Raw genomic sequence first — 25,799 nt, 5'->3', positions numbered from 1 at the left:
ATAAAAACTTCAGCGAATGTTTGAGCCGTCACTTGAGAAAGCATCGTGCCACAAACAAAATAAATCAGTTTTTACTTGAGAAAAAGAATTGTTGATGCTCACAAAGCAGGAGATGGTATCACAGATACCTTGTGAGAAACATCATCAAGAAATTCAGAGAGAGCAGGCCAAAAGAGCTCTTTGGTCATATCAACACTGCTTATGTTTAGAGAAAGAAGGGAGAGGTCAAAAGAAGACCGACCCCACAGTGAAGCATGGTGGTGGGTGTATTATGCTGTGGGAATGCTTTAATGTGTCTAGCATACAAATTCTCATCAAAGTAGAAGTGATCTCCAAAAAAGAAGGATTTTGAAAGAAAACATAAATCAGTCGCTTTGTCTCCCAACATGACAATGCCCCAAAACAAATGTTGCTCTTTGTTCAGAAGACCAAAGTGGACGTTAATGACGGGGTGATTCAAGCCCTCATTTGAATCCCATTGAACGGGCATGAACTGAAGATCAAGGTCCATACCAGATGACATCAACTCTGGAGGAGCTTGAAACAGGGATTGCTAAGGAGACATGTGTGGCAAATGATTTCAGCCTGTTATCCAGCAAAAAGGATACACAATTAACTGTCAGCATCAGGGGAGATAATGATTTTGAACCCTGGCAGTTTAAAAAAATTTTTTTTTTGTGTATGCAGAGTAACATAATGTAAAAAATGTGGGCTGATAATTCTGTCCTCATCTGTACCCGACTGCATCTTCGATACACTGCGTTTCCTGCTCGATTTCTATTACAATTTTTGTCATTTGTCAATAATACAGAATGAGGTTCTCTGTGTAGCATGCATCCTGTAAGCTTAGCAAGAGTCATAATGATGGAGAGGTATGTTTGAGAGCGAAGGCAGGAACTAAGCCACGGGGAGATAGATGACTATTATAGCAGCAGCCTCCACACATCCACAGAATAATCCTCACTGAGCTCCCATCTCCTGGTGAACAGCTATCAGTGACCGTTTAACAGGAGTGAAAGGAGAAGTTAAAACACTTTATTGGCTTCTCTTTGTTCGTCTTCACTATTCTCAAGTACCTGCGTTGTGTTTTACTCTTTGTGTGTGTGTGTGTGTGTGTGTGTGTGTGTGTGTGTGTGTGGGGGGGGGGGGGGGGGGGGGGGTCTAAACTGCTATCCATTTTCCAAAGAATAATATATTGAAGTTCACCTCAGTTTTGTAATATAATCAACACCTTCAGACATCTGAAACTTGCTTTATAAGAGAATTCAACCACAGTAAACAAGTTTATCTTATTGCTGCAAAGAGATCTCATATGTTTAATTGGAGTTTGGTTTTATCCTGCAGGGAAACATTAATACAGAAATCTGAAAACCTCTGCTCCTGCAGCAAGGTGATCTCCGAAACAGAAAACAGTGTTCTTGAAGCTCAAACAAAAATAAAAATGAAAATGCTTTGGGAATGTTGTAAATGCTATGCAAATTAGACTCTAACACACTAATATACACAAAACTGTCAGAACGGTTTTAGTTAGGCCTCAGAAGCAGATAACACTTCTTTAAAACTGTTACAACTGGACAAAAAAGGACACTTTCTTAGATATTAGTTTCGGTGCCTGAAAATACACAGGAATTAAATTAAAAATGGATTATAATGGGAACTACAATTATCCTACACACTCTGTCCAGAATGCCATTTACTCTTTGGTAGAAGAGCAAGTCTTCATGTCTTTCTGTGATTTGAGCAGATCTGCAGCTCCCACGCATGGCTCTGTGCTGTTCTGAACCTTCATTAAGAAAACTCTCACCATAACTGCCACCTAATCTCTTCTCCTCACCACCACCTACTTCCACGGCTCTCTTCCATCTCACAACAACATTAGGACAGCGCTCACTCTTCCTCTGCCTTCCTATCATCTTGATACGTTACCAGGGCATCGTTTCTGCCTCAGTTTTTATTTGACATATTTACTAGGGCTGGGTATCGTCACTGATTTCTAGAATCGATTCAATTCCGATTCACCACGTCCCGAATCGCTTTGATCCACGATTCGATTTAATTCAATTCGATTTTAATCTGGGAAATTTTGACAGTCAGAAATATTATAATTCAGATCAGCACATTTACATATTTTTGTATCTATAAAAAGGAAGCTGACACACGCAAGACTTTATCAAAGGTGTAGGCGTCACAGCAGATGCCTTTGTGTCAAAGTAGCTGAAGATAAAACACAGAAAAACATGAAGGTGTTTTTTCCTGGCCTGGGATTTTATAAAAATATTCTGCAGTACATCAAAAACGAAAGAAAACCATAAATCAACACATGAACGTTACCTCTGAAGTTACAGCGGTTTTATTAGAGACACGGCTAAGTGTTTTGCATTTTGCATAATTTTAAAAACTTTAAATTTGTTCAGTATTGAACAGCAGAAATTAGGTTTTCTTTTCGGAAGAATATAAAACGAAGGAAAAAAACGTCGTCCGACAGCCTGTAAACAGCAGTAGACCTGTGCGTAACAAGCAAGCGAATAATGAAGAAAACAGATTTTTAGACGGGAAACTGTTCTTGAAGTACAGAGAGAGAGAGAGAGAGAGAGAGAGAGAGAGAGAGAGAGAGAGGGGGGGGGGGGGGGGAGAGAGAGGGGGGGGGGAGAGAGAGAGAGAGAGAGCTGTGCATCGCGGTGGAAGCAAAACAGTAAAAGAGTGAATTCATGACGATGTTTATGTGAAGCGTAGTTCGGATCTTCTTTTGCTGCTGGTTCGGTCAATATTGTTTGGAGAGACATCAAACTAACAGCTTTAGAATCAGCGCATAAAGGGCGTGAACACAAAGCGCCGACCCACCGACGCATCAGAATCACCAAGCTGTCGGCTTTCAGCCCCGACTGTGAGAAAGGAGACATCTCACTGATTCTGATCCGCGGGTCGCGCTGTGTGTTTAAGTCTTTGTGCAGAATCCGTGTTCCTGCTCTCATTTACTGTCTTAACTGTTTGGTGGTTGTTGAAAGTTTGTGAGATTTCACCAGAGATTCTGGCATTTCGGGCAAAATAAATTTATATTAAAAAATCGATTCAGGATTTTAATGAATCGCTTTTACATTATCCAAGCCAGAATCGATTTTAATCGATAAATCGATTATAAAAACCCAGCCCTAATATTTACCACTGCTTTATCACCCACGCTAACCTCAGGACATGGGGACTCCTTCACTGATAGACACTGTAAGGGTCAGGGATACGCTTATCTGTCTGAATCCTTCTGTGTTCATGTTAGCTGTGTCCACATTTGATTTGTGCTCAGGTATAAAAAAAAATGTTTGATATCTATTAATAGTTTATAATCCTAACATCTATTTTTGCTATTAAGAGCTCATTTGCATGGGTTCTGTGCAACAGTCAAATTTCACCCAACATTATCCTTGACAGATTAAATGAGATCATCAACACTGATAACTAAGGGTGTTAACTTTAAATGCATGTCATCCCTGTCCTCCCATCTTCTTCCATCTCTTAACTGTACTCCAAGTAGAAAGAGTGTGACATACACACGATTGATGAATAGCCACCTACTTCAAGATCAAAGCACATGCGCTTCTATCTTTCTTTTTTTTTTAAAAGCTTGCCCTATTTATATCAGCCTGGATTTATTGTAGACAGCTTCACAGTGTGAGCTGCAGTCTTTCCTTTAAAACTTACAATTAGAGACCGGGGGTCATGTTCAACATACCAAGGATATATATTTTATTATCAAATTTTGCTAAACCTCAACTGCAATCACGACTCTGTAAGCAGTTAAGAGATTTCTCCAAATAGGGAGATGCTGGCTGCAGATAACCAATCTAGAGCAATATAGATATATCCTGTTCTTCTAAGAACAATCTGTGACCCCAGTTTCAAAAATCTTGGGATGCTGTATAAAAATAGTCTCATAGACCCACATGTTATTCACAATACAACACAGAAAACATCAAATGCTTAAGCAGAGGAAATGTAACATTTTAAGAAAAAAAAAGTGTCATTTTGAACTTGATGGCATCAGAATATCTCAAAAAAAATAAAGTTGGGGCAGGGGCATTTTTAGTACTGTTTAGCACCCTCCCCTCTTTAACAGTAAGCAAACATATGAGAACTGAGCTGCTGCATTTTGAGGAAGAGTGTATTTCTCATTGTTGTCTGATAAAGCTTCAAATGTTTTCAGTTGGTGAAAGGTCTGGATTGCAGGCAGAGCAGTTCAGCACCTGGATTCTTCTAATATGAAGACACGCTGTTGTAATAGTTGCAGTATGTGGTTCAAATATCCAGTCTTTCTTGAAAAAGACAATGTCTAGATGACGGCAAATGTTGCTGTATATACCTTTCAGCATTAACACTGTTTTTCCAGTGCGACAGTGTTCCTCTCCTCTTTAGTCCAGATGAAAAAAATCAACATTTTGACTAATCTGACCAAAGGGCAGTTTTCCACTTTGTCTCATTCAATTTTAAATGAACATAGGCTCAGTGAAGACTGCGCTTCTGGATCAAGTTCACATATGGATCCTTCTTTGCATGATGGAGCTTTAACCTGCATTTGTGGATAGCACCGTGAACTCGTGCTGAGCTCATGCATGATGGTCATTCCTGTTTTTAACACAGTGCCACCTGAGGGCCCAAACATCACAGTATTCACAATTTCACATTGACAAATATTGACATAAAGTTGTTCCACAATTTGTAGACACAATTTTGTATAGATTGGTCCTCTTTCCATCTTTATATCTGAGAATCTTTGCCTCACTAAGATGCTCTAAATATTCCTTCACCTCTTTCTTTTTAGTAAAACTGTCCCAGCTTTCGAGATGAGAGTCACAATTTTGGAATTGCGGTTGTACAAGCCGAAACTAAGCTTTAAGGAATGTAAAATGTGTAAAAGAGATTAAGTGATACATTTGGTGCAGCCACAGTCAGGAAAGACAAAAATACAGATGCTGTGCTAAGAGACATATTATTATAACTGTCCCCACATTAAGACACAAGTAGATGTGACTATAATTACAACTACATATTCTCCTACATATTTATATGACTTAAATATTTTTTATGGCATTTCTGACCATTTTACTACAACTTTTTCAGCTTCAACCTTAACTGTATTAAAAGGTCTTTGGTGCAAGTAATGAACATGTATTAAATTGTATTAAACATTATTCAAACCAGCAGGCTGCTGGCAAATCTTGCATGAGGTCATTAAGTAGGCCATAAAGCTGAAGCGCTCTCTGTTTTAAGATTATGTTGCTTCACTGAGACCTAGAATAAAATAAAATATTGCAGCAAGCGAGGAATAAAGTTCCCTCCACTATGAAACATGATCTGAAGTTGCTGCAGGTAGCAAAAGAAAAAGCTCACCTGTAGAAGTAAGAGCAGCCCCGCACTGTGTTGTGGCTGAAATATTCCTGGGTTTTCTCATTGCCAAAGTCTTCGAGAGGGTCGGACCACAGCAGGTCACACATGGGCCCAAAAGCCGGTGGCTCCTTGAACCGATCCAACTTTACACACGGATTCAGAAATTGATGTCAGGCACACACAAAGAAAGCAGAGTGGGATATGGTAGTGGTGAGGCGTGACTGGACTGCTACCTTTTTAATGTCATCTAAGGTGTGTATTTCAGGTGAGAGTCCACCGTGAACACACAGAAACTGTTGGTTCATGAGCGCAGCCAGGGGAAGGCAGTCAAACGCGTCCATACACGAGTCATACACCTGCTCTGAGTACTTGATTTTACCTGGCACAACACAAAAAGTAATGGTTTGGTTCAATGAGTCACCTTTTGAACACTGAAATGTTAGCAAGTGGTAATTATTTGGGTTTAACTTTGGCTGGTAGGCATACTTTTAGTTCTTTCAGTTTGAATTTGTTTAACTTGTTGCATTTGTAGCTCTTCATTTTCGGCTTCTCACAGGCAATTCCAATTCAATTTTATTTATATAGCACCTAATCACAACAACAGTCACCTCAAGGTGCTTTATATTGTAAGGTAAAAGCCTTACAGCAATACTGAGAAACCAACAATGAGCGAGCACTCGGCAATAGTGGAAAGAAAAACTCCCTTTCAACAGGAAGAAACCGTCGGCCATGACCAGTTTGGGGTGAGGTGAATTCCATTCCCTTATATACCTTGATATAGCATTAACATTAGCTCCAGGCTACGCAGAACCGTAGTAAGACAGAGAAAGAAGAACTGAGAGGTACTCACATTCTTGTTTGAAGGTGAAATATTCTGTCAAATGTCTACATTCATGATTTCCACGGAGTAAAAATAGTGTCTTTGGATAGAGGATTTTCAGCGACCAAAGGTATAAAACACACTGTTGAAACAAGCACAAGAAAAATGTTACTTGTGATGTTTTTTTTCCTATTTGGATTCCTGTGTGGCGTTCTTAATAATATTCTTTTGGATTTACCTCAATACTGAAGTAGCCACGGTCAACATAGTCACCAAGGAACAGGTACCGTGTTGTAGCTGGTGATCCTCCCACTTCAAACAGCTTCATAAGATCAAAGAATTGCCCATGGATGTCTCCACAGACTGAAAAACACCCCAAAAAGGCAGATGTTATGAAACCGAAAAGACCCCCCCCCCCCACACACACACACACACACACACTGAAAATCCTTTTCTCTTCTTTGCCAACATGTGCACGCATCTTTTTCCCGTCTGCTAGGATAAAAAAAATGCAGTACATTATCATTTCGGTCATACCTACCGTAGCCTGTAAAACCATTTGCAGCCATTGCAGTGCATTCACGAAACAAAACATTCAAGATTCGACTGATACTTCTGACTTCATCACTGTTGTCTTTTTTCACACGACAGTGATGAGTTGTGAGTTTCTATATGTATCGCCTGGATTTCCAGGCTTGATATTTATTGTTTTTGAAGGTTTGAAAGACAGATGAGAGACAGACAGTAGAGACCACTGTGACAGGAGCTCATGGCGTTACAGAATAGTACACTTTGTACCAGAGGTGTGTGTCTTCATTTTCTGCATGCAGGTTAGCTGCATAAATAGACAGCCAGGCTGTGCAGATGCATGGAGATGCTGCTGTTTGTATCGTGACTCTACTGATTATTTGCATCTGATAAAAATGTCTCGCGTTTGTTTTGTTGTGTAATACCTTTTGCAACAGTTAAGAATGTAGCTGTAGAACGGGCTCTCGTTAATAATGCAATATTGCGTACAGGGAAATATGGATGTAATGTAACTATAAACAAAGGCATAAATAAAAATAACTACTTATGCCATAAGCATAAAGATCTGAGCGTATTCTGTGTGAGGTGAAAAATATGGTTTCACCGAATGGGCTCTCTGGATTACTCCATCTACTATGTGCACTTTTCTTCTCTCCTTCCATGGAGAACTCGGAGCACTTAATTATTCACATTGTCACTGGAAGTGTTCTTCATTCTTTTAACTCTTTAGTGCTCACATATAGAGAAAGCACGGCCTGTCAGCAGAGCGGCATGTTATGAGAATAATATTCTTGCGTGTGCATCTGGATCTGATGGATGCCATGTTAGAAATTCTCCCCTCTTTAGGTGTCGCTGTATTGAGATATTTCTAAGGTCTCTACTCTAGCTGAAAGGCTTCTGTCCTCTGCTTCTGAGAAATGAGACGCTCACGCCTCCCAGAGTTAGAAAAATCTCGAGCCCCCGGGGAGATATATACTTTTTCGTAGTGAACACTGTGGCACTGGAGTGCAAACCTACATCTCATTTCCTCGCTGCCTTCAATTTTTCATTATCATCTTTCTCTGTCTCCTTCTCTCCTACTCACCCTCCATCTCCTCTCGCTTTTCCGTCTCCCCTATCAGCTCCACAGTGGCCTTCGCCCACTCAAAGCTTAGAGCAATGTGAGTGGGAGACTTCTTGTGTGACTAAAGCAATCAAAAGCACACATGCGCACATACATGCAAGCTCATGCGCAAACACCCGTAAAACATGCGTGCAAGTAAGGATTCACATGCATAATCGGCTGCAGAGACATTCAAACACTGCTCGCGCTCACACAGATATAAACAAATGTGCAGACATAATACTTAGTTTGTCATACATATTTCATACTTAGTACATAAAGCCTCCATTTTGCTGATGCAGGTCGAGCTGAGGCCTTCTCCTGAAGTGCATTTGTCATCTTTGATGACATTAAGCTGATAGGAAGCTAGGTAAATGCATAATTACATGTGCATTCACATTTATGTTCAGTATACACTCACCAACCACTTTATTAGGTACACCCTGCCCTCCTAGTACCAGGTTGGGCCCTGTTTTGCCTTCAGAACTGCCTCAATTATACCATAGCCATCGATTCAACAAGGTGCTGGAAACATTCCTCAGAGATTTTGGTCCATATCGACACGATAACATTACACAGTTGCTGCAGATTTGTCAGCTGCACATCCATAATGTCAATCTCCTGTTACACCACATCCCAAAGGTGCTATTAGATGAGTCTGACAGAAGGTAGGACGTATGCATGCCCTACCATCTGAATATAGAAAACTGAGACTCATCAATCTAGCCAGTCTTTTCAGTCTTCTCTGTCCAATTTTGGTGTGCCAGTGTGAATGTTAGCCTCAGTTTCCTGTTCTTAGCTGACAGGAGTGGTTTTCTGATGCTGTAGCTCACCTGATTCTGCATATCTTGGTTGTCATGAGTCGTTTTTTGACTTCCTATTAGACCCCAATATTGCTGCTATTCTGGGCAAAATGAGCTATTTGTCAACATATCTGTCTCTGTATTTATAAAGGTTGGTAAATGAAAATTTAAAAAGAGAAACACCTTTTAACAATGCTATGAATGTTCATGCTATGCTTCCAGAGCTTTGAACGCCACAAACACAACAACCAGCTGATGTGAGCCGAATCAGCCAGAGCTTAAATGAGTACTCTGTGACTCGCTGTGGCAATCAAACAAGATTCTCTTAAAACTGCACCGTCACATTAGCTCAGTACGAACTAACAAATGTGTTTGTGTCTTGTATGCCTGGGGAAAAAAGAATGACCAATATATTCGATTTTTTAAAATAACCAAACATGTGAATCAGTGTTAAAAATCCTATAGGTTGGACTATGCTTCCTATCAACTCAAAGCAGTACGGCCATTCTCCTTCGACCTCCAGCATCAACAATGCATTTTTACTTAGACAACTCTTTCACTTTTTTGGACCATTTTCTGTTAACCTTATAAATGGCTTTTTTGAAAACAGTATTTGTTTTTTTTAAACTAAGAAGTAAGAAAGCAACAGACAGAAAATAGAGAAAGTTAGAGAAATTACTTGCAACAAAGGTTGAAAGCTGAAGAGGTGGGTGTTGTAATTATACAGTATGTGTGGTAAGCAGTCGACCAGTGAGAGCCCCAAATAACCCCTTTATCATATTGGCGACAGAATCATGTTAAATTTAGCTGAAACACAACCGGCTACAACAGAGTCTGACATTTCACTAGTACAAGAAACAATATTGAGTTTTACTTTAAAATGTATTTATATTCACAACTTTAGTAAGATAAAATTGGCTAAATAGATGATGTAAAAGAAAAAAAAACCCAACTAAGTCTCTTAATTAAATTTTCTTGATGGGAAGCCACGGTTGAGTACACAGGATACTTTTGTGTCGGGCTGAGGCATGTTAATATTTTAGAGCATAACTAGGACACACTGCAGGGTTTTCAGCAGAAAAAAGATTTTATCTGTTTATACATGAGAGATACTTCAGGCTTTTAAACTCAGCATTTGTTTTAACTTTTATACTCTCTACTTACATCTAAAGTAAATATAGGTTTAAAGCTTTGACTTATATATTTTTATATATTTCAAACTAGTGTTTTCCAACCTGATTAACTGGCTGCATAGCAAAATGTAGACAAAGAAGGAAACATTATGGGATTAACATCATCCTAACAGACCAGAAATTTGCGCAGAGACAGTGCTTCTGAGATACCGCTGAACTACTTTACATGGACTTATTTAACAAGATAATGATGATTCTGCCTGGTAGTGACAGCTTCCTGCTGTATTCACACGAATTCTCCTTTATCTATTTTTAAAAATCACTTGTGCTCTCTGTTCTCTTTAAAAAATACTGATCATAAAGGAGCAGAAATTTGATCTAAGATCCCTCTCACAATTTATTAAAATGTCTTAACTTACCTGACAAATAAGGCTAATAGCATCAGCTGTCTTTTATGCTAGCAAATGTTAGCATGTAGCACGGTAGACGTACTTGGTTAAGCTAGCTCAAGTTTACTGTCACAGAGCTGTTGATGACTTTATCATCAGTTTTGGAAATTAAAGTTAGGTGCTGCATTTTTTTTTGTCAGCTCTCACTGTGTCTCACTGACAGTTACTTGTAGACAACTTTTAATTCAAAAAGCTTAAAGGTTTTTTTTACATGACAATGTGGTACTACTGTACAGAGTCAAGACAGTTTTAACTTAAACAGGACTCATTTTTATATGCTTCGTTTGAACAGTTTCCCTGGCAAATATAGTCCAGATCAAAAATAGCCTGAGAAATTGAAAAAATAAAACAACAACAAGACGTTATATCCCTTGGTTTTTCTTTATTACTTCTGACTGCTTCCTTAAAATATTTTATGAATTAATTAAAAATGTAAAACTTTTTTCAATCACTAAATGATGGATGAACTGTGATGATGAAAGTTAAAAAGACAAATTCAATTCTATTTATCTAACACTTGCTTCCGGTTCTTCTCGAATATCAGCTGTCCAATAAAATCAAGACAGAGCAGATCCTCTAACTTCCTAATATAAAGGATATTAAAACTAGAAAATTTCATATGCAAGCTCAAATGCCAGCCCCATGTCATATTATATCTGAGCAAACATTTTAGCTTGGCATCAAACTAAAGTAAACTAAATTAGCAATGACTGTGCTCTAGTCAAGTGAGCTTGCTCCTGGCTATTGCGCAGGCTGCCTCATTGTCATGGTTTACTGCAACACTCAGCAGAAATGAGCCAACATTAAAACACCTGTTTCTTTTCCTGATCTACATCCAAACAGATCTACATCTGAACACTCAGTCGTTTCAAGTTCCAGGCTCGCCATGCTGCAGTTTGACTTTAAGTCTCAGGTAAGTGTCTGTGAAAGGTTTCATACCTGTGACCGGTGCCTCGATGTCTAATATAGTTTTCTCCTGACGCAGGATAGCTGCTCCCTCATTGATGATTCGGAGCGCCACGGCCTCCTCCACACGACCTTCCTTGGTGAGATGGGCCTTCAGGAGATCCACGCGAGGTTTCCCTTCACAGTCAAACACTTCCTTCATCGTAAGGCGGTGGCTCAAGGGGAAGGGGACAGCTGAGGACAGAGCACAGGAACGCAGCGACATTTAAGCACAGGGACATCATGGTCACTATGGCTACTCTTAAAGAAATGGACACAATTTCCGACGGTTTTGTTGCCACTGTGCTGCATTATTATAGTAAACAGTCCTCAGGAATGATACTGACAACATTTTATCAAGGAACTCATGCAGCAATCATATAAGAGAAAACCCCGACCATGTTTTGCCTGCAAGCAATACTGCACAGCTGCTTCATTCCATCTTTGTTGATGGTGTGTGCACTTTGGCATGAAAAGCATTCTTAAGAGCACAGTTTTCCTTAAAACAGAAAGAATCTCCCATGAAAATGCAAGGACTTCTCTATCTATCTATCTATCTATCTTAGCATACTGACAACTGTCCTTTATGTGGTTACTTGTATTTTCTGAGTGCCAGATAAAATATCTAAGCCATCTACTCATCCAACACTCTCCCTGGATCGCTAAAGCCTTTGGCCATTAAAATGCATCAGTCACCTACCAGCAGACAGCCTGTGGAACTGTGAAATCCAACCACCGATCATTACTTCAGTGGCAGCAAAGGTTATTTATTAGACCTGGTGCCGAGCTCTGTGTACTCTAAATGCAAGCTATCAGGACCTGTGTATTTACGTTAATCTACACCTCATCTAGCTTAACAAAAATCACATGAGGTCCAGTGGCAGAATTCATTTGAAAAGCTAGACACAAACAAAAAAGCCTGCCAGATTTGTGCAGAGAATAGCAAACAGAGCCACTCAGCACTGCCAAATAAAAAAAAAGACAAAGGAAAAGTCGCAAATCTCAGGCTTATACTGAACATGACCAACATGCTCTTCAATAATGAATGCTTGACTAGAGGAATCTCAAAGTCGCCACTCGTGGTATAATGAGGCAAGCCCCAGCGAGTGTTTTTAATGGGACTCAAATTTTTCACAGTGTGCAGCATGTATCTGTGACGGCAATGTGTACTTTGACACTTTACCAGCAAGTACAAACTCAGCACAGTCAGCACGGAGAGGAAGCGAAGTGAGCCTGTGGGGTATGTGGACAGTGCTCGCAAAGTATCTTTAAATGCCCTACCTGTTTATCCACAGGCTTTCAAAATGTCTGCATCTCCTGAATGTACTGGAACTAAGTAGCACTTGTCTTATGGTGAAAAACTCAGCAACAATGTCTCCTTCCAAAAGATAATGTCCCAGTTACTTAAAAAAAAGAAAAATCCACAAACCTCAGCGTGAACAATTTCAAATACCAACTATTTACTTTTATACTGAGGTACACGATGCAGTCTACCTCTACCCATGATGAGGGGCTTGCGCTCATGGCAGTATTTAAAAATTAACAGCCTGATGTGCTACAAGTCAGTGCATGGGTCGACTGTGTAATAAGTTGCAACGATATTCTGAAGTCTTGGTCTGCAGTTTTCACAGACTGCACTTGGGTTAATCGGAATGCCGCAAGCTATGGCTGTGTGCACATGAAGTCAACCCAAACACCAGAAACCAACCAAAACAGACTTGTAATGTGTTAGTATGAAAGTACTATCTACTCTTGTCCCATCCACTGCCCCTTCAGAGGACCAGTTGATGGTTGGAAGTGCTTTGAGAATCACCAGTTGACTTACATCCACTGCCTTATAAACAAGAAAAGGCAGACATTGCTACAGGCAGGCCAGATGAAAATATGTCATTTTGATTTAAAGCTGATAATTACCATAAGTCAGTGTAGCATATGGTTTAAGAACCATCCCAGATGGCGGCGCGCACAGACGCAGCGGCCCGGAGCTCCTACACTTTTGCACTTTTGGTGGTTAAGGGGTATTTATTATTTTCTTCTTTTTTTTGGGTTGTATGGAAGCCCCAAACGCAATTTCATTGTTCTTGACAATGACAATAAATAAATAAATACTAAATACTAAATACTAAATATCTGACAGATGGAAAAGATTGAAAACATAACCTGTGTTGAAATACATTGGCGTAGGTGCTATTATGTACCTTACATAACCGTAAAAGGTAAATGTGGTGCAGGAGCCCAGATTACTCAGGAACCGTTCTTATTTCATTTTAAACTTCAAACTAGCAGAGCAATTTGACTGTAAAATGAGCTGAAACTAGCCTCATGTGGATACTTTAAAAGGAACATTACGCTTTGTTTTTTTCTGTTTTCTTTCTTTTGTTTCTTTTTTGTGTTTTTTTTTAGCCGATTATCAGAAAAACCCAACAGAGATTATTTCGAGATAATCCTCAACAGCACATTTTAAAGAAACGCACATATGTTGACACAGACATGTGAGCGGTCTCCTGATATAGATGTATGGTGGAGAGATGAAAAGCTGACTTCTGCTCAGCACCCGAGCAGAGTTGAACTATGAAATACTGTACGTTGCCGGGCAACAGCAGCAGCAGCAGCAGCTAACTGTTGGAGTACAGCCAGTAGCTGTGCTCCGCAGAAAGCTGGGATTTGCATTGGGGGTTCACGTAGATACAGTGATGCAAATGCTCACACATTGGTCAAACCTTAAGCTCACAGTTATTCCTCTGTGTGGAGTTAAAAGACATTCAGCTAAAGACGGCTAAGAAGAGCTGCCTCTCTGCACTGTTCAATTAATAATAAATGTATGGTGGGTTTATGTGTTTGTTAACCATAGTTTGTCTTGTTAAGTGCAGGATGGTTTCACAAAAGTAAACAGTGCAATTAAAAGATCCATAAAATAAAATAAAACAATGACATAAGTATTCTGGTTTATTGCCCATATTCTCTGCTATAGCTTGCTTTGTATGATATTCAGTGTCTTACTGTATGTACCACCTGACTGATGTTTTTATTTAGATGCTATCAGAGCAGGTCTGTTCTGTCAAACCTAACTACTATGGCCATTAATAAATTACTAATGCCAATACAAGTATTTGTATGGTGTTACCAAAGGCTGACATGAATGTGACAAAGTTGTACATTGATATATTATACCTCGGGGTGAAATATAAGAGCGCACCTGCACTAAACAGCCTGTGGTGACGGTACTGTAGCAAACAAACTGCACAGCCCAGCAGTTACTGTTACTGTACCACTTTAAATATGCTCTGTCAGATTAAGACATGTAAGACTAAAAGAGAACCAGCGAGAAACTGGCTGTGGTTTAAGTTGAAGCTATGTACACAGCAGGGATAAAAATAGCTTCGAGTAGCTTGTAGTGTCAGTGCTCGGTAGTTCACTACAAGCAGCGCACACAAAAACAGCAGGAAACGTCAGTCTTCTGGCTCAAAATTTTCACTACCTCAATAGCTTCCTTTGATCACCTGATGGATGCAAGATTCAGTTTCTTCTTTGTATTTTTTTTTCTTCCAATTTTCAGTCTTTTGGGGATTGTAAAAATGGCTTTTACTTCTTTTTCAAAGTGGTGTGCAAGAATAGGAGAGCAGATACAAGTGACAAAAGACACATTCAGTGTCGGCCAAGCAATAACAAACCTTTATAGCACCTTGACAATTCAGAGCATGGAAAAAAAGAGGATTTTGAAAAATTATAATTCTTTCTCTATGATCAGCCAAATTAATCTGCATTAGAAATCACAGGTGAGGCTATTTAACAAGTATCCAGGGCACACAGCCTGAAAATGAAAGAAAATACAAAATACTTATCAACTCCTAAATCCTAAAGTGTTACATGACCATGTTACAAAAGCAGAAAACTGAGTCAGAATTCTTGGCTGTGTTACGTTCGCTGATATAAACCTTCTGTTTGACATATTTTTGAATTCCTGGGTGTCAGTGAAGCTGCGCCAGGAAATAACCACAATGGTTTTGTCACTGCTTTAAATTCGTGTTCAAATGTGCAGAAAACAGCACGGCAAATCAAAACCAACTTCTCCCTTTTATGATGGACGGCACGGAAACAGAATTCTGTTTGAAACCGAATACCCTGTGAAAAAGATGAAAGTACAGTAAAAGTATAATGAAACGAAAGTGTCCGCAGCACGAGACCGAAGCTATTCAGATGGCCTGTTAGATAAATCTCCACTTAAAGTAAAGCTAGAAAACAATATTGTTCAGGCAGCTCAGGAAGAGTGTCTTTTTCCTTTTTTAAATTTTCTTCACCTGACACAGTTCATGTTCTGTAATCAATGACAATTTAAGGCTCGTTTGTAACTGCTAGTGCACACAGTACATTTGTGCGCCTGCAGTCATTGTCATGTAAGTGCATCTCACAGTGCAGATTACTGTTTCTAAAACTCTGGAGGCTAAAGGACAAAGTTGTTAATGCTGACTGAGCTGCTCGGCCGTTATGATAATATACAGAATGTGGATACACACACACACACACACACACACACACACACACACACACACACACACACATATATATATATATATATATATATATATATATATATATATATATATATATATATATATATATATATATATATGTATGTATGTATTCAGGCAGAGTGCTGACTGTTGGCAGATCCACTGTAAAGAAGAGAGAGGGGGAAAAATGAGCAGGGCTAAGTGAGTTATGACATCCGTGGGCACTTTATCATCCTCCATTGATCCATCTACTGATTCAGCTTTTGGAATCCCCCCACACACCGCCACCCTTTTTTTCTAATCAAATTAAACCCTGACTTGAGCCCGGTAAAATAAACCCCCCAATAAATGTCCATTTCATGCCCTCTCCCTCTTTTTGCTGGCCCCCGTCTAAGCCCCTGAAATCCTGCTGCATCACTGCTCCAGCTTCTACCACAAGCTCGGCAATTCAGCTGTTTTTTCCTCCTTCCTCCTCCTCCTCCTTCTCCCCCCACACTCCCCCTCTCCTCCCGTCGTGAGCGAAAGCAAGCGTACAGTCAAATCATGACAGATACGATTAAACATAAATCAGCGGGCACAATTAAAAATGTATTACACTTCATATTTCCTGGTGCTGCCCGTGTGCTCGGCTCGCTCTCCGCGGGGGCTGTGCAGCAGAGGAACCCGGATTGTTTATCAACATCAAAGCTTCACTTGCCCACTACCAACACCACCACGAACACAACTTGATGGCCGCATATGCACCATTAATGCGCGACACCTTCATAAAGTCCGCGTCCTGCCGATCCGCAGAGAGCTAAACACCGGAGGTGTTATGTAATACAGCCATAAGCACGCAGAAAATATAGGCTAACTTACATTTCACCATCCGATCCGTGGCGTTTAAGACGATGTCAGCGTTAGACATCTTCATGGGCAGTTGCTGTCTTCGAGGCTGAAGCTTTTTTTTTTTTATCTTCTGTTTCCTCCTGCTCCTTCTCCTTTAGGATGTACTCTCAGTATTTGTTGTCGAAATGCGGCTGATGCTGTGGCATCACTTAGATGATGCGCCCCCTCCGTGCGTCGGTGCTGCGCCGGGTAGGACTGCTGCTCCCCAGGCAGGGATGGATGCTGGGTGCTGGATGCTGTAGGAGCTGCTTCTGCTGTCCTAAGCTGTTAATGTGGGGGAGGATGCGCGGAGAGAGAGGGAGTGAGAGAGAGAGAGAGAGTGAGAGAGAGATGTGCACTATCCCGACATGGCGGTGAAGGGAACTCCCACGCAAATGTTTCACGGGACTGCCTGATGCTGCCATCAGATGGAGGCTGAGACGGGGTTGCCCCCACGCACGCACTACGCGCCATGTTTCGGTATTCTCGAAATTTGTACGCCTGATAATGACAGCGCGTGGACCTCGGCTTAAACGTGTTAGACGTTCATCACAATCAGACGGGCTCGGTTTGATTCCCGCAGCGGGCACACGTGTGCGCCAAAAGCAGCAGTCGGGTGCGTATGTTGGCGGAGACTTTTCACTTGGTGGCGACAAACCATCAGGTTTTATGCAAAGTAAGCAATCAAAGTAGCAACTTAGTCCACGGATCTTTCAAGGAAAATGTTTAATATGGTTAACTGTGGATCCTAATGATGAGATAATCACGTTTGGACACAGGGAAGGTAAATTAACGCGTTGTATGGTGATTACAATTTGCTCACTTTAAAATGAATGATATTTAATACTAGTCGTCTGATGCTCAGACTCATTTCCTTATTACGAATTGTAGTTCAGTTTTTAAGAAAAAAAATCATCAATCTATAAATATGAACTCTTCACATGAAAATACCAGACTGCAAGGTCAAGTGTGTTGTTGCTTTCCCCACATCACCACACTCTTCATACTGTCAACCATGACACATATAATGGTTCTGTATTTTCATCTAATCTCGCAATTTAGTCTAGTTCCACATTTAACTCTGCACAAATTGTAGCCAGAACAGTTAGAGTTTTTAAAAAAATCGAGTTAAAATAATTTTCTAGTTTGGTAACACTTAACACGGGTAAGTGCATCATTTATGGCGCACATTAGCATGTACATTAGCATGCATGTAATTTATAAATATAGATATTTTTGTTCTTGATTGATCAACTAATTGTTTGTGAGTGAGTTAATAAAGGTTTTATAAATACTTATTTCACATTTTAATTCATGGTTAATTCAGGCAGTTACTAGTTGTTAAGTGTTTTTGTGTGACCTCATTTAAAGTTAGGAGTATTTTTGCCTTTTACAGTATTTAAAAATGAAAATGAAAGTACCCCAAGACTCGAGCAAGTCTCAGCTATCTCCACAACAGAAAAACGACTCACCCAAAGCACAGAGAGATACACAACACTCAAACATTTATTGCCACCGGAGGTTTGCACATTACTGAAATCTAGGTAGGACCAGAGTCCGAGTTTGTAAGAGGGGTTTAAGAGAAAGAGATGCACTGAGCTTAGAAACAAATCTCATATCTTAATCATTATATGTATATAAATGTAGATCTAAATAGTTTGTTAATCACCTACTCAGACTTTCGAAATGTTACCATGAGCACATTATATACAAGCTTATTAATCAAGAATAAACACTTATAAATGCATTTATAAATTACATACTAAATTGTATCACAATGAATCTGATAATATAGCAAAAAGCAAAAACAACAACAACCCCCAAACAAACAAAAAGCAAATCAAAGATGGAAAGGGGCATCATTTTTACTTTAGTTGTCAGCAAGCAATCTGATAGGGAATGTGCAAACAAGCATACGCTATACGATCACTATAGTGTGATTAAAAATAAATGTTACTTATTTTCTTTATAGGAAATCAAGTGAAGGATTTCACTTGAGTGAATGAGGATTATTCCTTTAGTTCAATCCATTGTGTTGGGTCTCTGCTTTCTGAAACACGAGACCAATTCAGTGATTTATTTCATTGTTGATGTTGAAGTCCGTGCTGTTTCTTCCTGGTTCACCTTGGTTTCTCGTTATGTGCCTTCTCTGTCTTTCTACTACATCTCTGATAGTTTCCATCCTGTATTATAGTTTCTCCTGTGTGAGTTGTTTGCCCTGTCTTAAATATTTACCCCCTGTGCCCTCTTCCAGCCCGTGCCTCACTGGGCCATCAGCTCTGTGTGCATATAATCTTATCTGTGTCTTTGTCCGAGTATCTGTTTGCACTTCACGTGTCTCCCAGCGTTCTCTTTGCTCCTGTTTTAGTTTCCTGTTTTGTTTCACCTTTTTCTTTTTTGGACTTTGTACTTCTCTGGATTTTTGCAACAGTGAGATAAAAGACCCACTTTCTCTTCAGTTCACCTGATCTGGAATTTTGTCCTGTCTTGTGAATCTGTGACAAAGTGAGGGTCGTCTCTCTTTAGATTCTGAGTTATGGTTTCTTCCCATAATAATGGTACTATTTAATAGACTGTTGTTAGTCCTGGCTTATCCAGCTCACAGTCCACAATTCACAGATTATTATAATGTGTGAGGTCCACAAAGAAAGTGATACGTTTTCATGTTATTGTTTGGCTACACTGCACAAACTAATTAGAAATCAAATCCAAACACTCCAATGAGTCAAAGAGGCTTGTGAACAATTTTGGCAGAAATTAGACTGCTTCATATCAGGATTACTATGATTCTAGTTTTGTTTTTTCTAATCAGTTTTACTTTTGACTTTTAGTTTTCAGTTTAATTTTAATTTAGTTCCAGTTCCAGTTTTAGCTTTTTAAGTGTTAGTGTATTTAGAAAAATCAGTACAAGTAAAAAAGAAAGAAAGAAAGAAAGAAAGGAAAACAGAATTTTTTCAAAGCAGCTGACTCACAATCTTGTAAGCATTTAAAGTGTCAATATACACAGAGATCAACGCCTCTTCAGTCAAGTTCTGATTTGATTAGTTTTAATAAATTAACAAATACTAAACCTAAGGATGTTTCCTCTACATTTTTTGCTTTATTACCTCTAAGATGGATTATGTTTTTGGTGGCGTTTGCATGTGTGCCTGTCACTCTGTCTGTAAACATGAAATGTATGCATCCACCAAGGTCTTCAAGGTCTACTTAATGATTTAGTGGTTGAAAAGTGACAAAAAGCCTTATGACTTTAAAAAAAAGGGTAAATATATTAGTATAAAGATTTCAAATAACATGTCGCATTTGACCTCTCTTTCAAGGTCAGTAGACTGAGCTGAAGGTCAAAGGGATAATGCTATACGGAGCTATTTAAACCTTTGTTTCTCACTGCCATTGTTTGAATTAACAACATATAGGCATATAATCAATGATATAATGATGCATTACTTTGGACCTCTGACCTTTTCTTCAAGCTCAAATAAGGTCAAACTTTCCTAAAATATCTTTTATCTTTAAAATTATGGTTAAAATTCTACTACCTTTGTTTGTATTGGCAACATTTAGTGACACTGGGATATCTGCTTTTTAAATATCACATTGCCACATATCATATATCATGTCAGCTTTGACCTCTGACCTCGCTTTTACATTTTATTTCTGCCAGTTATGTCAGGCATATTGAAATAAATTTCAAAAGAGCAAATAAGAAAAACCCACACTTTGCATTTGTTTCTAATGCACTACAAACATCTCAAAGTTCATTTAAAAAGAACAAAGAAAACAAAATACAATAGTATTCCGTTAAATGTAAACCCTACCCAGGCAGCGGTACTTGGCACTCTTGAGGTGGTTCTTGTTTTATTAGGTGTAGTATATTTTATTTTAGGTAGTTTTCCAAGTTTACAAAATCGTTTCAGGTAGTTTAAAGTAATTTCAAAAGTCTTGTTTTTTTATTGTAGTTAACTAAAATGTTTTTTAAAACTAGTTTTGGTTAACTGCAACCTGTAACTAACCTTGTTATGACCACATGTAGCCTTAAAAAGCATGAAAATATGTGGTGCTTTTCATAGCATTGCTTTGCTTATTTGTAAAAAATGTTTGGAATCATGTATGATTTTTGTTCCACTTCTCACGTTTACACCACTTTGTGTCGGTCTTTCACGTGGAATTCCAATAAAATTGATTCATGTTTGTGGCTGTAATGTGACAAAATGTTCAAGGGGGCCGAATACTTTTGCAAGCCGCTGTTTAATCTGTTGGTCCCATGATTCATGGTGACAGTGTCAGCATTATGTATCTTCTGCTATGTTAAGTGTATATTTTATATTATGGTGTACGTATTTTTTTTTTATTGTTTATATTTGAAAGTATTTTGCTGAATTTCTATCTGTAAAGGTTGAGGGTGAACTTGAAAGATTCACATCGTATGAAACAAACAAACTGGAAGAAAGTCATGGGACACGAGAGGTAAAGAAATCTCAAGTGAAACGGAGAAACAGAAACAGAGTTCACAGATGTCATTTTGATTCATAACATTTTGAGCTGGATGGATGTTGATGCCAATCTCTGTCCAAGACAAGTTTTATTTGGTTTAGACGTGAAACTTTATGGTTGCTTATACAGTCGTCACTTTGAAGACTTACCACTAGATGGAGCTCTAACCTTTATTTTAACTGCAGCAGCAGCAGCAACAGCTGGTTCTCTGGTACTGTTACATGAGGGGCAGCATTTGCTGCTTTGCATTATGAGACGTGATCATTTGAGAAGGCAGTGACACCGCTTATTTAGTGGCACAAGCTAAACAGTTGTTGATGTGATTTTGTCATGCTTTTTTGTCCTAAAACTGTCAGTCAAGACAACAGAGGCACTTCCTCGCTGACAGATGAGGCAGAACATGTGATGAGTGGCAGGATGAGTAATAAATCTCTAGAAATGGAACAAGTGTTGCTCATCAGGCAGAAAGCCTTTGCAGCTGTCAGGCTCACACAAGGTGTGACTGATTTAGGCCTATTCAGTGGGACAGGAAAACACTTCACACAAAATCCATACCACATTAGAAACTGAATTTTTTTTTCAAAAGTCGGTCCACTGCATGTTGGATTTGCACATGGTATGTCCTTGGAGTTGTCATTATTACCAGGACAGAAAAAAACAGAGTGGAGACGGTTTTCTGCCAATGTTCCTGTTTTTGCTTCACTTAAACACAAAAAACGAACAAATAAAAAAAACACCAAAATGAAAAATATTTTTTCAGAAACTTAATGCCAATCCCGATTTACTGCCTAAAAACATTACACGTCTTGTAATGACATATCCTTGGACGTGCAGAACCTAAATATTATTTTTGCTGGCGTGCTGTCCTGGCACAACAGTAGGAGAAAACGGTAGAGTGAAAGGAGCTGCATTATGTCCTGGAGTTTATCCAGCTGTAAGCTCCCACATTACTTAAGTCATTTTCTCGCAATCACATCACTAGGGCTTTCTGGCACTACTATCAAAATGCAGGGAGGAGAAGGGGGAATTACCAAAAGGGGGTCTATTTATCAACATCTCAGACATTATATATTCTAAAAGTACAATAAAGTTTTCAGCGTACTACAAATGTTGCTGGAGTTTAAGCATCTTTGGTCATGTCACCACACAGACAGTTCATCGAATCACAAGCCATGCTGCATGTGACTCATACAGATCATAAACTTCCCTTGCTTCATAAATACTATTGATTCCCAAGTTTAATAAAATGCTGATTCCCCTGTCTCTGTCTCTCTCAGTGTCATCCCAAATAGTTTAAAGAAATACTCATGTAAATATATACATACATATACATGTTGTTTTATTTCTGATAGAAAAGCTGTGTCATCCATATGTAATGCTCCAAAAACTAGCCTTGAATTTGGCTAAACTTCCTCACTTCCATTTCCTAAAACCACAGTACCACTATAAATAAAAATGTTTAATTATGCCTTAGGAGTACCTTAAAAAATCTCTGACCAATAGTCACTAGGGTTTTTTTTTTAACCATGAATTACATGAGTATGTTGACACCACAGGCTCTGGCTCAAGAGTTGTTTTGTGCGTCAGCTCTTGAGCCAGAGCCCGAAGGCACTTAGTTTAGTTCAAGACGACGATTGGGAGCAAGAAGAAAGAGGGAAACCACCAACCTGTCTTTCTCCGAGCCCCCAAAATATGCCAACGTGCATCTCCGCGACTCGCTAATTAAACATTTGTAACTGATAAACAACAAGAAGAGTTGGCAGCGAGAACTGCTTGTCACCATGGCTGTAGTGACTTCTTGGAGTCTCTGATAGGACTCCAGGCCTGTTGAAGCTAGCGCATAGAGATAAGGGGCAGACTGCAATTGACACACAGGAGTTTTTACTAAATAGATAAAGTAGTCTGTGACATTTTAAAGCTGCTTGCATGTGTGAGAAAAACCAAACAACTGGAAAAAAAACAACAATAATTCAAAGCATTTCCCCTTCCTGGCAAGGGAAAAGAAAGAGCTATTGGAACACTCCGCTCTAACAACTGGTTAGTTCTGGTGACAGATGATCTGTGGTATTTTAAGTGACGTCACCTGGCACCAAAGACCAGTCAGTATGAGAGAGCTTTGTTTCCAGTGGGTCCCATGGAGACATAAAAGTGTGCTTTTACGACTAATGTGAACTGCGATTATTAGGTGGCATGATTACATGTATTGATGTGGATATAGGTGAGAGGTTAAAGAATCCATATCTGAGAGAAAAAAGAAAAACTTGTATATGGTAACATGGGAGAGACACTTGACACGAAGCCAGTCTTTCAGAAATACCATAAGTGGCATGTGCGAAGAGTGTTACAATGATTATTTAGGCAGTTTACAGGGCTTGTAATTGGAAAAAGCTGATGTTCATGCTTTGCTTGCTCCCGTCATCACTTACGTACCTCTTTCTGGGCCATCACTGGGGGCTTTCCTACAACGCTGGTCATGTGTGCAGCTGGAGATGGAGGCCATGCAACGCTAATCCTCCACCCCAGCTCAGGAAAGTACCCGGCCTCCCTGTGCAGAGTGAAAACAACAAAGGGCTGAGTGTGGCTGCAGCCTCCGGGGTTCAGTGCACCCACCAGAACATGTCCAAGAGTCACAGCTTGCTGCTCACTCCTACCCATCTATCCATGCATGACTCTCCTAAGCCATGGTTTCTCTCTTTGATCGTCTTTTCAACCCGGGAAAAGCACGTATGATTGCAGGCTGTCGTGTAACGTTCCAGCCTTTTCCGGACACAAATAGAGGACTTTAGAAGGTTAAAAGGGAAGGACGTCTGCTACAAAAGAGTCAAAGAACACGGTCGCTTCATTTTATCCTACGTGAATGTAGAATAGCGGTGACATAGTCTGAAACCCTGAATGCAGAAAATGTAGAAAAGTGAAACTCTAATCAGTTGTTTTAAAATGGAACTGCAAATGTGGACATTTATGAACCATATCATAGCTAAGTTATCTGGAAAGTTAATTAGCCACACGTTCACGTGCTCACATGTATATTCATCTAACATTTATATCTGCATTACATTTTGTTAGTCATAAAAAACACATGTCTGAGTAAAAAGTCATTAATGCTGTATACACAAACACCATACCGGTAATTTATGAAGAGAGCAACGGCCTCTCTCTAATTTAATGTCTACTCCTCGAGTGTAGCTACAGTATAACTATCACGTGTTTAATCAAAGTGTAAGCAGGTTTATTGAAGCCAACTTTCATTCACTGTGAGTGCAATCATGATCATGTGGAACAGTGGATATTCAGTTTATTTTTGGGCAGCCTCAGAGAAGATAGACACCCAGATCTGGATTTTTTTTTTTTTTTTTTGCCACCATAGCTACAGCCTTGAGTTCTCGATCTGAACCATGTTGCTTGCTTTGATGAATTGTTCATGCTCAAAAGAGGGGATAATCTTTCATTGACTAAACTCAAAAGCAATAAGAGATGTAAAAAGGCAGAACGTAAACAATATTGTGTAAATATATATTTGTATAATTTTATATATATTTGAATCCCCATGTCACCAGAAAACGTGTGTTGAAATGTGTCTCCAATTAATTTGGTGAGTACTGGGCAAAATGATTACATGTGGTGTTTAAGTGCCGCTTCCAGGTGTCCACAGTAGATCCATTGTAGTTTTGAAAGTGACTAAAAGCGGAATGTACTAAAGATGCCTTTAATTATATTAATCCCAAGTCACATTAGGGTGAATCCCCGCTGCATTAACATTTCTTTGCTGAAGTGGAGAAGCTGTTAATGTCAAAATAACACACAGACACGCACACGTCACCCAACACTTCTTGAAGGGGATTTAATTTAATTTATGAGGAGTTAGAATGCAAAGTGAGACGCTCTTTTAAACAGATTTTCTTTTTTTTAAAGGAGCCAATCGTTCCCTGGCATTTTATTTCAAATGTTTCCTGCTCGGAGAAATGTGTTTCGGAAGTATTCACGTCAGAGTCATTTCATCACGAGGCAAGTACTGTGGAAAGAAGCGCAAAAACTTCAACAAAGTCCTTATTGTCAATGTTTTCGCACGCACAGAATATGGACTAGCCTGTGGGTGGACACCTTTATTGTGACCGAGTTTAGAGCACAAAGACCGTGCGTAATTACGCATGTGTCGGCTTTTTGACTTCAGTGTTTACGAAGTGAGTGTCATGTATATGAAAGCCGTAGCGTTATTTGTTTGCAGGGAGGTTGGCTGGCTACGGGCAGAGTTAGTCGAATACCCCCTCCTCTCCTCTCCCTCCCTCCCTCTCCCTCTCCTCAGCTGCCGCGATATTTTCCAGCTCTGGAGCCTCAACCGCAAAGCTCGATCGATTCGCATTGATTGTCCCTGACGAGCTGCTCCACTTTCTAGCCAATGTCAGCCAGTCTGCGATCGGGAAGGAGAGAAATGAAGGAAAATCTCTGCCGCCCTGGCGGTGTCATTTCCACACACTTGGGTTGGCCGCCTGCCAGCAGACAGGACAGTCGAAAAAGGCGGACTGGACTCTGGAGCTGAGGGAAAGGAAGAGCAACCGGGGATGAGACTGATTTATGTCAGCGTCATTTCTGCACAACCTCTGTGCTCCAAATAAACACACTGGTGAACTGAGGTTAACCCCGTTTATTCTCAGCTACCCCGGATCCTTCGTGATAACAGAGATCACTCTTTAAATCACACAATTAAGCCCACGTGTCTCTGCTGTTTGGGCAAAAAGCAAATAATAATTGTTATCATGTCGAATACTACTAT

The 25,799-nt window shown here is 39.6% G+C and overlaps 1 protein-coding gene across 5 annotated transcripts in view; it reads right to left on the bottom strand.

The window, feature by feature from the left end:
• ppp3ca (protein phosphatase 3, catalytic subunit, alpha isozyme) overlaps nucleotides 1–25,799 on the bottom strand; it is a 77,655-nt gene that overhangs the window by 15,604 nt on the left and 36,252 nt on the right. For 2 of the 5 annotated variants that reach the window (XM_082550017.1, XM_082550018.1), the window contains exons 1-6: nucleotides 16,526–16,942; nucleotides 11,151–11,351; nucleotides 6,435–6,559; nucleotides 6,227–6,338; nucleotides 5,610–5,755; nucleotides 5,380–5,519 (exon numbers count right to left, since the gene is read on the bottom strand). In XM_082550017.1, the coding sequence (XP_082406143.1) occupies nucleotides 5,380–5,519; nucleotides 5,610–5,755; nucleotides 6,227–6,338; nucleotides 6,435–6,559; nucleotides 11,151–11,351; nucleotides 16,526–16,580 (779 nt within the window). In that variant the 5' untranslated portion in view covers nucleotides 16,581–16,942. Of the gene's footprint in view, nucleotides 1–5,379; nucleotides 5,520–5,609; nucleotides 5,756–6,226; nucleotides 6,339–6,434; nucleotides 6,560–7,808; nucleotides 7,833–10,181; nucleotides 10,672–11,150; nucleotides 11,352–16,525; nucleotides 16,943–23,458; nucleotides 23,574–25,799 lie in introns of those variants that run through there. The other 3 variants (XM_082550021.1, XM_082550020.1, XM_082550019.1) reach the window with 3 other exon arrangements.

Source organism: Aulonocara stuartgranti (genome assembly GCF_965226115.1).
Source record: "Aulonocara stuartgranti genome assembly, chromosome: 10".
Lineage (NCBI taxonomy): Eukaryota > Metazoa > Chordata > Actinopteri > Cichliformes > Cichlidae > Aulonocara > Aulonocara stuartgranti.
The sequence above is the reverse complement of the archived record's forward strand: the minus strand, read 5'-3'. Positions and strand labels throughout refer to the sequence as shown.